The sequence below is a fragment of the Taeniopygia guttata genome, chromosome 15 (assembly GCF_048771995.1).
Source record: "Taeniopygia guttata chromosome 15, bTaeGut7.mat, whole genome shotgun sequence".
NCBI classification, from domain to species: Eukaryota; Metazoa; Chordata; class Aves; order Passeriformes; family Estrildidae; genus Taeniopygia; species Taeniopygia guttata.
Window position 1 is genome coordinate 280,030 of NC_133040.1, and position 13,787 is coordinate 293,816.

A 13,787-nucleotide genomic window follows, 5' to 3' on the forward strand; every position below is an offset into this window, starting at 1 on the left:
TTTCATCCTCTCAAGTACTTTTTACTAAGTCTTCCCCAAAGTGAATTTTTAATGTGTTTTGTTTTCTTTTTAATTGCTGCTGACAGCAATCAAAAATCTATCCCATACTATAGAATAAAAGAAAATACCCCATAGAATATGATATATTTGTCCTTTACACTTTGGCAGGGGCGGGGGGAAATTCCCTTTCCTTCCCTCTTCAAAATGCTGTATATTGGAAGAATCACAGAAATAATTTAATTATAGTTTTGTTGTTTTTATTGACTACTCTGAACTGTGAAAAGGCTGGAGGTAAAACAAAAAAAAAAAAAAAAAAAAGGAGAAGGAAGGTGAAGGAAATTCAAAGACTGGGGAGAGGCTGAAAAGCCCTGGCTAGACGCTTGAAGATTCTCTTTTAAATATAATTTTTTCTCAAAATATCTGTGAAAGATAATTAAATTGAAAATTATCTCTAAGCACTAGAAAAGGGTGGTGGGCAGACTACGGTGATGGCTTGTGCAGGACAGGGATCCTGAAGGGCCAGAGGCTGATACAGTGCGGGGTCTCTAGGGTTCCTAGCCCTGCTCCACACTCCCAGAGCAGCTGCTGCCTGTCCCTGGGGGCAGCCCCACTGTCCTGGCAGGAGGAAAGGCCTCAGGATCAGCCCCCAGGGCTGTGGAACTCTGGACACTCCAGCAGCAACCTTTGGCTTTACCCCAGGTGCAGTCCCAGCGACAGGCTTTCTCAAGCAGAGTGGCATCAACATTGACTCCAAAGGCTTCATCGTGGTCAACAAGGTGAGCCCAGGGGCAGCCCCTGTGGGAGGGAGAGCTGGGTCAGCTCTTCTGATCCATGAGCTTCCCTGGGGCTCCAAACTGCTGCCACAAGGGCTTTTCATGGCATTTGATTTGCCATGATTGGCAGAATTGGAATTTTTTAATTCTTTGGGTTGGCCTGTTCAGCGCCAGGAATTGAACTTGATGACCCCTGTGGTTGCCTTTCATCTCAGGATATTCTGTGAGATGGTGAAATTCTGGGAGCATCACCAAGAGTGCCTGGGAACCCCCTCTGCAAATGGGAGTGTACATCCAGACCTGGATGCTCTGGCTTAGGTCTGGCTCTGAGCTGTCCTGGAGTGGTATGGATATTTAGAGGGGAGAAAATTGAGATAGATACATCTTTTCAAGGATCTCAAAGGATCTCATCCTTTCTCCCCACCACCAGTGACTGCGATGGGAGCAGTGTTGGATCTGGTGGGTGTTGGTTCCTTAGGCAAAGGAGCGTGTTGGGAGGCTGGGACTCAGTGCTATGCAAGTGCTCATCCCTGCAATAAGCTGGGCTCTATCGGCCAACAACTACAAACCCCAGACTTCTGAGAGAGGCTCCAGGACACCAGTCTATGTGTCTTTTTACTGGATAACCCACTGGCCGAGCGATACTGTAGGTCCCTGCACGTGTGTTCTCATTTGAAAATGAAAAAGGCTGAGTGAAATCTCCCCTGGGGGTCCCACAGCCAAGCAGGTTTTCCCTGTGTTCTGAGGGACTCTGGCAGCTCTGAACCACTCCAGCTCTGGAGTTTCTGTTCATGTAGGGTGCAAACCCCACTAATGCCCACCTCTCTTCCCCCCTGCAGATGATGCAGACCAACATCCCAGGGGTCTTTGCTGCTGGAGATGCTGTCACATTTCCATTGGCCTTGAGGAATAACAAAAAGGTGAATGTTCCCCACTGGCAGATGGCCCACATGCATGGTAGGTACTTTGCAGAAAAAGCCTTTTCTAGATTCTCAGGAAATTTCCAAACTCACCAGGGCAAGAATGAGACAACTGCCAACAGAGAGACTGGGTAGTTGTATTGAACATTTTGAAGCACGTGTATCTTACACTGCCTGTTGTGCCTTCATCTGTCAGCATTCTTGCCAAGCTTTGCCTAACAATGCCTCATTAGCAGCACAGAGGAGCCCAGGGACACGCTTTCTCATATTCTCTTTGCTCCCTGGCACTGCTGCAGGAGCCTGCTCTACTTCTTGCCCCAGGACACTTAGGCACTCACATCCTAATGCCAGCCTGGGCTCAGGTTCCCAGATGGGCTTCCCACACTGCCAGGCTGGCCTGAGAGTGTTCAGCAGAGCTCTGACCTTTCTCACCTCTCATCAGCCTGGAACCCCTGGTGTGATGGGCTGCCCTCATAGCCACAGGCTCACAGGCAGGATTCCTCTGTGCTGGGTGAGAGGTTTTGGAACCACAGCTCCAAATTCAGCCTTTGGACACCTCTCCCATGTCCAGATATACTTCTGCAGCAGGCGCCATACCCCAACAGTCTCCATGCCCTCTGAGGGTTTGTCCATTCCATCCTCATCTGGGTAGGAGCTCAGCACACTCTCAACCCTGTCACTATTGCACAAGTTGGGAGGAAAGAGTCTCGTGGGTACATGGCTCATGGCAGTGGAGGTGATGAGTAGGAGCTGCACCACAGGAGGGAGTCTGAGCCCATCCTTGTGTGCTTCCTGCTTTGTCTTGGTTGCTGTGTGGGTTTTCCTGTACTGTGACTGCTGGTGTTGATGCTGTGACCTGAGGGCAGAGCATGGAGCTTGCCCTGGCGTGGCAGTTCCCCCATCGCTGTGCTCTCTTGCAGGCCGCATCGCCGCGCTGAACATGCTGGCCCATGGCACGGAGATCAGCACTGTCCCATACCTGTGGACAGCCATGTTCGGGAAGAGCATCCGATATGCGGGTGAGGGGCTCCCGGGGGCTGCTGAGAGTTTGTGCTGGTGGAGGTGTCAGGGGACAGAGAAGCCAGGGTCACCTCCTTCACTGTGAACCCTCCCCACTGACCTCTGCCACAGGGCTGCTTCCCTGCCTGGCTTCCGAGGGGCTTCAGTGTCTCCACTGAAACCCATCTGCCATGAAGTGCACTGCTCTAAACAGGATGGAGGATTCACTTAAATTAGGTATTGGGAACTAATTCTTCTCTGTGAGGGCGATGAGGCCCTGGCACAGGTTGCCCAGAGAAGCTTTGGCTGCCCCATCCGTGGAAGTCTCTAAGGCCAGGTTGGACAGAGCTTGGAGCAACCTGGGATGGTGGACGGTATCTCTGCCCGTGGTAGAGGGTAGGAACAAAGTGGTTCTCAAGGCGTCTTACAACCCAAAACTCTCCTGTTCTGTGGTTTTTGGTACCTGCATCTCCTGGTGCTGGTCTGTTGGTCACTGCAGGACATTCTCCATGTAGTGCTGGAATGAAATACCCTGTCTTAGAGCTGGATCTGGAGGAATTGCTACTGAATTCACTTCTTCTTTGCCTTCCAGGCCATGGGGAAGGATTTGATGATGTTGTCATCCAGGGAGATTTAGATGAACTGAAGTTTGTGGCATTTTATACCAAGTAAGTGTTTCTCTTGTCTATATTCCTACACAGACCTTCATCTGAGATTACTCTGCTAGGCTGGAAAATAGTTCTGCCAGAGCTTTTGTCAGTCAGTTTTGTTCACCTCTGCACACTGAGCTTGTGGAACACTTATACAAGGCCCTGGAGAAATTATGTTCTGATTGTCCAACAAGTTTAAATGGTGTTTGGACCTGGTGTCTCTGCCATTTGCCCTCATAAATTCTGTGAGCAGATGATGGCTTCTACTGGCAATTCCTATCAAATATTTCCTTCCTATATAATCACCACACTAATGATTTTTGACCAGTGCTGGACAGAGTGCTCAAGCAGCACTGTTTCTGCTTCTGGTTTGACAAATTGAGCTCAAAAAACTCTTCTGTCTATCACAAGCTGTGAAGGTTTGAAGGAACTCAGGAGCTTTGTTACTGCTGTAGTGAAACCCAGCTCTCCCCCAGGTTGGGACCCTACCTGGGAACGCATTCTTGAGATGTGTTGGCAGCTGGGATGTGTTGCCTCAGCTGTTCTGGAGCCATGCTGGCTGTTTAGACTGGAAAGTCAGTGCACCATGAATTTATCCCAAAAATATTTGCTGCTGTTTATTCTTCTGTTTTCATCTCTCCATCCCAGTTTGAAACCAGTGACCACAGAACATCCTCATGCTGGAACCAGAGGGGTTTCTCCAAATGCTTTCCTTAATATCAATTAGAGATAAGGAGAGGGAAACCAGGGAAGCAAAGGGCTGCCCAGCTCAGCTGTCAAACCACTTGGCAGCAGCATCCAGGCAGGGGTCAGGAGGGAGCTCAGGACAGGAGCCAGCTCTGGCTTTGCGGATATCATCTCACTGCCCCTCTGTCCCATCTCCAATGTACCCCATGCCTTCTCCCTCCCTGAGGGTGGCCCACTTGCCCATGTTGCTCAGAATGGAGCCTGGCAGTTGGACAGTGCATGGGGCTTGAAGAGGTATGGGGCTCACTGCCTCCCCCTGGGGATCCCCAGTGCTCACCTTCTTCTCCCTGGTACCTGCACACCTTGGGTAAACACCTGCTGCAGGGATGGGGCTCCAAATAGCACCCAGGGACCTTTGCACACTGGATACAGCTCAGAGTGTGCTGGAACCTTGTCAAAATTGCTTAAAGGGGTGGGTTTGTGCCAAGGCACCACCTGTGCTGGGGATAGCTGCTCTGGGGACGTTCCCCTCCTGTAGCCTTTCCACATGAGAGCCTTTTATCTCTTTATCCCAATCCTAATTTGAAAGGAAACATCAGGTTGTTTTAATTAAACATCTGAGGAGGCTGTTCAAAGGGAATGCCCTCAGCAAGGTGCATAATCCCTGCTCCATGCCAGGGCCCCACACTCTGTGTGTCATGGTGGCTGCAAGGGACAGGGTTTGCCAGGGGACCTGAGTTTGGTGGGCAGACCTGAAGGTCCCTGCTGAGTGCTGTGTTGTTCTGCCACCCAGGAGGGTCTCCCGGAGCTGGTGTGTGGGTACCAGGATGGCATTCCATGCTGAGAGCCAGAGGTACTGGGAAGTACTGGCTGGTGGGAGTCAGATAGTGTGTTCCCCACTGCTCGGCTCCCTGTGTGTGAGAGGCTGTTGGAGCATTTCTTTCTCTTTCTTTTTTCGTGGTGGTTCTTCTAGTTGGTGCTAATGCTTTTGGACTGAGGACGGTCCCAAGTTGACCATTTCCTCCTGCTTCCTTCTTCTGTACCCACCCTGTGTTTGGACTCTTCTCCTCCTGGCTCTCCTTAGTTGTTGCAGGAACCACTGGTGTTTCCTGCTCCCACAGCCTGTCCTCAGCATTGGCTTTCACAATAAGGCTTCTTCTGCCCCAGAGTTTGAAGAGGAAAGCAGTTTTGTCAGAACTGTATAGAGGCCAATAAGAGGCCCTGTGCTGGGAGGTGTAGGGGACAGCACTCTGCAGATGTCCCCATGAGACACTGCCTTGACAACAGACTGATGTCCTCTTGCCCCTAAGATCTTGGAGACCAGGGAATTGCTGGAATTGCTGTGGTTGTCTTCTTCATGGTTTCCCATCTCTGTTACATTGAACACTGCAGAGGAAGGGAAGACCATGTAGACGCATCCACTGTGCTTCCCTCTTCCCTCAGTCTTCACAAAGACTTCTGGTTGCTCCAAATTCCTGGGAATTCTTGTTGCCTTTGAAGACCTTTTGAAAAAGAGGGATTCCTCCTGGCTTCCCCCATCTGTCTGACAAAGTGTTCAAAAGCCACTGCTGATGCAGGGTGCTCCAGCTCACCAGCACGCTATGAACTATTTTGCAAAAGGAGCAGCTACCCTATGTTGTGCTGACAGAAATGTTTGGGCTGCATCTGCCTTCCTGGCTGGCCCCTTTGGGCACTGTCTGGGTTTGAGGCTGAGCCAGTGGACAGCTGATGGCACTACATCTTCTGGTTCCCTTGTACACCTTGGTTATTTGTTGCTTAGAGCAGCACATCTCCCTCTGGTTTTGATAGATAGGTCTCTCCCACTACTTCGTGTTTCCCAGCTGGGAGCTGGCTCTGCTCGGGAAACTGCTCTCCTTTATTTGCCATGAGCTTATCTAGGAATGGGAGTTTTTTTAAACTGTCTCTGATGGAGCTGCCCCATGGCTTTGTAGACAGATGTGAGAGATGGCTTTAACTCCCATGGCTGCACAGTGCTGAAGTGTCCTCTGAAACAAGGCTTTTTCTCTCCTTCCTGGGAATTAAGCACATATCCCTCCCTCCCCACCCCAGCTGCTCTTTGCTCTCTTGATCCCAGAGCTCTTTGGCAGTCAATTTAAGAGCAGATCCTGGTTTAGTGGGTGCTTCTACTTTTCAGTTTATTCAACAATATCATCAGAGTTTAAAATCTTACCCACACATCTTCCCTGATCTCACATTGTGCATTCAGTTACCTCTTCATGTGTCAGGCTTTGAAGGTTTACGCTTGGATCAACTTTGGCAAACCCAAAATGAGAACTGCCCTTCTCATTTTTCTGTGACCTTTAGCCAAGGCTCCTCCAGCAGTTTTACATCCTCTTCCTTCTGCTTCATTTGTTATCCACTCAACCTTTGAGGCTGCATTGGGATCCTGCTAGGGGAACAGTCAGCCATCCTGGACATCCCATATACCTGGGGACTTCCTTGCTAGGGCTGTGGGACGCAGGGGTTGGACAATCCAGCTGTCCCAGTGCCTGTGGAGCAGCTCAGAGTGGGGCATTCTGCCCGTTCAGAGGTGGGGATCAGGAGTGGGATGTGGAGCACCCCAATCCACTGTTCCACAGGGAAATCCTGACCACCTGTCTCTCCACTCCCTCAGCACAGGGCAGTAGTGCAGGGATCACAGCTGGGCATCCTTCATGTTGTTCATGTTTTTATCCACCATCAGATCTTCCTTTGGTGGTGTTTCCCAGAGATGCCAGGGTTCCAGAACTGTCTCCATCACCCAGGCACCCTAGTGATGCTCATGACATCATCGTCAACTTTGGTGGGACCAGTGGAGCCTGCTATGCCACTCTGTACCCTCTCCTGATCCTTGTTTCAGTCACCTTGTTCCAGTGCTGCTCATACCTTGGGATCAGGCCTGTCTCTGGAATGGGTGCTCCTCTTTGCCTCCGTCTCCTCTCCGTCATGGTGGGTTTTGGGTGGTGGAGCTGTGGCCATCCAGGCTGTCCTAACTGCTCTGCTCTGCCCGGCCCTAGGAGTGACGAGGTGGTGGCTGTGGCCAGCATGAACTATGACCCAATTGTCTCCAAGGTGGCTGAGGTCCTGGCTGCTGGCAGGACCATCCGGAAGCGCGATGTAGAGTAAGTAGACAGGCACTGGGAAGTGGCAGTGCCAGGGCAGGGGCTAAGCACAGCCTTGGAGTGCTGGGCAAAGCTGAGCCTTTCACGCTGATCCGTCTCCATACCCCTCTTGCATCTCTCTTCCTGTTCTGCTTCCTCCACTGTGCTGTCTCCCAGCTGCTTCCAGGTCTGGCATCCCCCACACATGGGATTTGTCTTAAACACCAGGACCCAAATCCTTGCAGAGACAGGATGGGATGGGGATACTCTCTGCCTTCGGGCACTTGCACATCATCAAGGAAGCAATGCCTGATGCTGGGGCGCACCTGGGCACCCAGTCAGTTGAGACCTGCAGAAAGGGACTGGGTGTGTAGCCTGTACATAACCCCCTATGCACAACCCAGCCCAGAGAGCTGGTGGTGCCAGGATGCTGGCCTGTGGTGTCTCAGCCTCCAATTCCTTCGAGCGGAGCTCATAGGCAAAGGGATTTTTCTCCCTTCACTTTGTTTTTAAGACTATGCAGAGGAAAGAGCATAGCTTTGTGCTGAGGGTGGGTGCTGGAAGGCAAATGCCATGAAGGTGATAACAGCTGGGAAGAAGCCTTTAGAGTGGGAATCAGAGCTGCTGAGGAAATGTGGGTCCCTCTCCCAGGGGTGTTTCCACATCTGGAATAAAACCAAATCTTTTCAAAAGCTCAAGGAGAGGAGCACTCCCAACCCCCAGGCAGCTCTGGCTCTCAGACTCCCTGGGCATCCCTCGGATGGGGAGCAGGTTGTGGGCCTCCTCAGCTGAGACAGGGTTCATAAAATGACAGAATAGTTTGGGTTGGAAGGGACCCTAAAGTCCATCCAATTCCACTCTGTGCCTCCTTCCCTGTCGCTATCCCAGATTGCTCCAAGCCCCATCCAACCTGGTCTGGGACACTTCAGGGATGGGGCAGACAGAGATTCTCTGAGCAGCCTGTGCCAGGGTCTCACCACCCTTAAGGGGAAGAATTTCTTGTGCCATCACCCCAGTACATTGGGAAATGGTTGCTGGTGTCCCACTTTGTGGCTGGGAGGGAGGTGGTATCTTGTGGGCATTCCAGGGGTGGGGAGGAGCTGCTGGCCCTGTGGTGGGGCTCAGGGGTTGGAGGAAGCCAGATTGAACCTGAATGTCTTTTCTCTTTTTATCTCCTGCTGCTTTCACTACTTTAGGCTGTTTGTCCGTCATGGCAAGTACGTTCGGTTTGGGGTCCTGAGTGTGCTGGATGTAAGGGAGGAAGGAAGGAGGGACAGCTACCCCCTGACTGGGCCATATCCCTAATTCCCATGTGGGGACACTGGTTTCATGGTGTCCTTGTTTTGCCTCTCCCTCACATGGGGGGCAATGCTGGGTGGTAGGGCTGAGGCTGCCAGGAGCCACATCAGGCACAGTTCCTGTTGGCTGGGACCTTGTTTGGCTGGGATTTGGTGGCTTTCCATGGATTTTCAGCTGAAGGGCTGCTTTTAAGTATAATATGTATGTATAATAAAATGTCTGAACTCAGTTTTACACAGAATTGAGGACCTGCAGGTGACTTTGTGGGCAGTTTAGTGACAGGTAAGTGAGGGCAGAGGAGGCAGCTGGTTGGTGGGATGGCCATCAAGTACTGAACTAGCACCAAGGCACACCAAGAGCATTTGCCTGTGCACGTTGAGAAACCCCTTACAGCACTGTGGATTTTCTCTCTTTTAGAACTGGAGACATGTCCTGGCTAACAGGGAAAGGCACCTAAAGCCACGGATGGCTGAGCTCTCCTGATGCTGCACTCACCGTGGGAGATGGGACAGCAGCTCCATGACCCAATGGGACCCCCATGGTTCAGCCATTTCCCTTTGAGACCTTTATGAACCTGGCATTGTGCACTGACCTTCCCAAGAGGATCTCACACAGCTCCTCTGCCCCTGTGCCTGCTGGGCTGGGCTGGAGCTCTGCTGTTGCAGTTGCTGTGGAATGCTGGAAAAGCAGCCTACAGAGAGTGTGAGGTTTGGCACTGGCAGTGGGCATGGGCGCCATATGGCTCTGGGTGCTGCCATGGGCTGAGGGTCCCCAGGCGGGTCTGCCCCACGCATGCCCCTCCCTCACATAAACCCAGAAGCAGTACGAGTGCCTTTGGTTGCTCCTGTGCTTTCATGCATGATGCTCCTTTCCAAACTCTCTTTGCTCTCAGCAGAGCTGCAATGCACATCCCTGCGGAGCCTGACAGCCACTCCCTTCCTGCATGGCTGCAGCACTTGTCACAGCTCTCCCTGTGCCCGCCCACCCACCCCAGGGGCCATTTGGGCGGGCCAGGAGATTACACTGGGTGATTTCTGTGCAGCTGGTGCTGTTGTTGTCCAGGCTGGTCCTGTGCAGCCCCACCAGCAGAAGTGGGTCCCTGTCCATGCTGAGGGCTCTGGAGCTCATCAGTCCCCCTCCCAGCATCTCCTGTCCTGGAGCAGCCGAGGGGCTGGGATTCGTTCCCTGTCTCCTGGGGCTCCGTTTGGGCTGGGGCACTGGCAGTTCTTGGCCCGATCCCAGAGTGCATAGCAGGGGGTACCTGAGAGCTGTGATGGCTCAGTTGCAGCCCTGGACTGGGTGGCCACCCTTCCAGTCAGACTTGGGATATCCCTCCTTAATGCTCTTGTGGGATCAGTGCTGTTGCTGAGGTGTTATTAGAGGAAAAGTAGCTGGGGGGGCATTTCTGGCTGTCCATTCTCTGGCACTTGTCTGGTGTAGTGACAAAGCTGCATTTCCCAGCCCACCATGCTAGTGCTCTGCTGTCCTGTTTCTGGCCCCATGCTGAAGAAGAGCCATATCTCCAGCTCAGGAGTGATCCTGGCCAGCCACAGCCCAGTGTCCATCAGTGCAGCAGAGTGGGGATTGAGTGCTCTGTTCTGGGGGTGACTCTTTCCCCAGCAGTGTTTCACCCTGAGTCCCAAACAAGACGATTTATATTTTTAATTTGATTCCCCCCTACGAATTAAAGCAATACTATTCTTGATGTCTGGGTCATTTCTGATTTCTTCCAAGACCTTGGGTTTTCATCTTGGCCAGATTGTTCAAGAACCTATTCTCTGGAGACTTCCCACCTGTGTCCAGCTCACCTGTATTTCCAGTATTTTAGATCTTGGCTGGGTAGAAATGCACCAGTGTCTATCACATCTCTGGTTGGTCTCTCCTGGTTTCACTGCAAAGCTTTTCCCAGACGGAATGACCAGGAACGATGGTAGCAGGATGTGCACACTCCAGCACATATCCAGTGATGAACAGGGATCATTATGTGTCTGCTGGATCCACAAAGCGATGGGAACTTGCAAGTCTCATCCCAGGTTCCAAAAGGCAAATATCAGTGTTCCTGTCCACAGGTCCTCCTCTGAGGGCAGGGGTGGCTGGGGCTGCTCAGCTCTTGGTGCCCCAGGCAGGGTTCTTACAGAGTGGCCTAGGGCCATGGGCACTGCCCAGATGGAGGCAGCTGCCCAGGTGTTGCCTCAGCTCTGCTCACTACTCACAAAGATCTGGCTTTATATCCTGTGTCCTGCTGGTGGGATAGCTGGACTCAGCTTTGGCAGCTTGCCAGCGGACCCAGCTGGGGTGCCAGGCGACTCTGGGACACAGAGGGTGGCATTCCCTGCAGGTGTGTGTTTTCCCCAAGCTCTCTGTCATATTCTCCATGCTGGGTGAGACTGGCAGCTCCCCCAGCACAGCTTTGCTACACTGGGGACACACTGGCAGCATGCTTTGTTTTTCAGGAAGATGCTTTTTAACCTCCTTTGCCTCTGATGAGGTCTCATTCAGTATTGTGCATGAGCTGCGTAGAATGGGCATCACCCCCATGTTCACAGGGCTGAAGACCATTCAGGGGCTGAGGAAGGACCTTCTGTCCCAGTCTGCAGCTGCAGTGGGGATAACAAGTCCCATTTCTTGCTTTTTACAGAGGAGTTATTTCAACCAGGGCTGGTAATATCAGCCATGACATGAGAAATCCCAGTCACTACTGTAGCTTTCCTTGGCACAGGTCACAGGCAGGGCTGTCTCAGATGGTATTGCTTCTCTGCACAGGTGTGGGGTGGTGTTGAACCTGGGACCCCTTAACAGTGCCTAGGCAAATGCTTCCCAGTGGCGAGTCTGTCCTGGAACTGGGCAAGGCTGGGTTGTGTTCTCTGCCACCTTTCAGGCACATCTTGCAACCTCTCATGCCAGGACAGGAAGTTTCCATCTCTTCTTAAGAAACTGCCTGTTCCCATGAGGAATGAGAGCCCAGCTGGGGCACATGAAGTGACCCCCAGCTGCCCTGCCCCATGTCAGTTACCTCCACCAGACTGCCCAGGTATCATCTTGGTTGCTCACCTTGCCTGCCCATGCAGATTTGATGCCTCCAGATCCTGAGCTCTCCACGAGCTCCTGCTCCTCAGATTCTGGGCCATGCCTGTCACCCTGCCCATGTCTCACCTGTGTGCTGGCAGGACTTGAGGGACAGCTGGGGCTTTGCCTCTGCCCCATGCAGGTAAGACCCCATCTGGAGAACTGCATCCAGCTCTAGGGTCCCAGCATAGGAGGGACCTGGAGCTGCTGGAATGAGTCCAGAGGAGGCCACAGAGATCCTCTGAAGACTGGAGCCAGGCTGAGAGAGCTGGGGGTGCTCACCTGGAGAACAGAAGGCTCCAGGGAGAGCTCAGAGCCCCTTGCAGGGCCTAAAGGGGCTCCAGGAGAGCTGGAGAGGGACTGGGGACAAGGGATGGAGGGACAGGACAAGGGCAGGTTGGGATGTTGGGAAGAAGTTAGGATATAGTGGAGAAATTCTTCTCTGCGAGGGTGGGCAGGCCCTGGCACAGGGTGCCCAGAACAGCTGTGGCTGCCCCTGGATCCCTGGACATGTCCAAGGCCAGGATGGATGAGGCTTGGAGCACCCTGGGATTGTGGAAGATGTCTGTGCCCATGGCAGGGGGCGGGATGATATGAGCTTTGAGGTCTCTTCCAACCCAAACCATTCTGTGATCCTGTAACTTCAGCCAATCAGGTGCTGGTTTAACCATGTTTCAGCCCCAGATGGTTTGGTTTTGACAGCATATGGCAGTGAGCCATATTTCATTTTAGCTTTATTCAGGAAAAGAATAATCTCTTTCTTTGGTTTCTTGTATTCCTTGACAGTTTCTGGCCCTTAAGGACATCACTTACAGCACTTGCTCTCACTATTTGCAGCTTCTCTGATGCACCTTATGGGGTGAGCTGAAGATCATGAGGTCTGTTGGGCAGACCCAGATCTGTTGGGTAGAACTGACATAGAGTGTGTCCAGAGAAGGCAACAGTGCTGGTGAAGGGGCTGGAGCCCCAGAGAGGCTGAGGGAGCTGGGAAGGGGCTGGAGCCCCAGGAGAGGCTGAGGGAGCTGGGAAGGGGCTGGAGCCCCAGGAGAGGCTGAGGGAGCTGGGAAGGGGCTGGAGCCCCAGGAGAGGCTGAGGGAGCTGGGAAGGGGCTCAGCCTGGAGAAAAGGAGGCTCAGGGGGACCTTGTGGCTCTGCACAGCTCCTGACAGGAGGGGACAGCCGGGGGGGTCGGGCTCTGCTCCCAGGGAACAGGGACAGGAGGAGAGGGAACGGCCTCAGGCTGGGCCAGGGCAGGCTCAGGGTGGATATTAGGGAATATTTCTTCATGGAAAGGTTTGTCCAGATCTTATACAGGCTTCCCAGGGCAGTGATGGAGCCCCCATCCCTGGAAGTGTTCAAAAAATGTGTAGATGTAACATGGTTTAGGGGTGACCTTGGCAGTGGCAGTGCTGGGCTAATGATTTGACCTGATGATCTTTGAGGGGTTTTCCCACCTTAATAATTATGTGATTTTCAACTTGAAGTCCCTGAAGAACCTTTCCCTCCCATTCATCTCTGGCTCAGCCACCCCCTAACACATCATCCCCCACTGCCCTCCCCAGCACCCCTGAGCTGGATGGGGCTTGAGGAACTCACAGTGATGGGTAAATGCTCCATGAACCTGGAGGCCTTGAAGAAGCATATCAGGTGAAGAGTACCATCCTCTCATGAGGCATCCTCATCTGTCAGGGGTCTTTGAGCAATATTTGTCTTGATAGAGCCTGGCTGAGAGAGGGTGCAGTTGCTGCAAGTCACAGTGATGGGTACAAGCTACTGTCACCCCCTAAAGATACTGTTGACAGGAGATGCTCTGTGACTTGTGACTTCTTGCAACTCCACCATGTGATTCCTGCATGGGCTTGGTGTTCCAAGGTGGGAATTCTCCTTCCTCAGATCCCTGTTCCAGGTCAGCAGCCCTGTCCCCAGGGAGCCAATGGCCGTGTGGCCCTGCGCATTAGCTGCCATCTCACTGATTCCCTCCTGGCTAATCCGGGCTGAGCCAGCCTGGTGTGAGCAGGACTCAGCTGCTGTCCATGGCTGTACCCACCCCACTGCCCCCCAGCCTGCGCCGAGGCTTGGTGGCCTTCAGTGGCTCCCTCTTCATCAACAACAAGACGTGGGACAGCGGCACTGCCCACACCTACCAGCCAGGTATGGGCAGAGGGCTCTGCACAGGGGGGCTTGGGAACAGGGGGTGTCCATCCCCATGACCCTGCTCAGCACATCACCAAAGCACCTGGCTGCCTCTGAGGCAGCAGCACCCAAAGGGTGCCTGAAACCACCCAACAGGGAG

At 52.8% G+C, this 13,787-nt stretch overlaps 2 protein-coding genes across 7 annotated transcripts in view; one reads left to right on the forward strand and one right to left on the reverse strand.

Annotated features, from left to right (window-relative positions):
* AIFM3 (AIF family member 3) overlaps positions 1 to 10,134 on the forward strand; it is a 53,435-nt gene extending 43,301 nt beyond the window's left edge. For 4 of the 6 annotated variants that reach the window (XM_002188325.6, XM_072936332.1, XM_072936334.1 and 1 more), the window contains 7 exons: positions 700 to 776; positions 1,613 to 1,730; positions 2,614 to 2,712; positions 3,285 to 3,360; positions 7,047 to 7,151; positions 8,327 to 8,347; positions 8,847 to 10,134. In XM_002188325.6, coding sequence (XP_002188361.1) covers positions 700 to 776; positions 1,613 to 1,730; positions 2,614 to 2,712; positions 3,285 to 3,360; positions 7,047 to 7,151; positions 8,327 to 8,347; positions 8,847 to 8,886 — 536 coding nt within the window. In that variant the 3' untranslated portion in view covers positions 8,887 to 10,134. The remainder of the gene's footprint in view (positions 1 to 699; positions 777 to 1,612; positions 1,731 to 2,613; positions 2,713 to 3,284; positions 3,361 to 7,046; positions 7,152 to 8,326; positions 8,348 to 8,846) is intronic. The other 2 variants (XM_012578172.5, XM_030286044.4) reach the window with 2 other exon arrangements.
* The window catches only part of P2RX6 (purinergic receptor P2X 6), a 25,679-nt gene continuing 11,892 nt past the window's right edge, over positions 1 to 13,787 (reverse strand). The window contains exon 8 of the mRNA XM_072936339.1: positions 1 to 795. Coding sequence (XP_072792440.1) covers positions 769 to 795 — 27 coding nt within the window. The 3' untranslated portion in view covers positions 1 to 768. The remainder of the gene's footprint in view (positions 796 to 13,787) is intronic.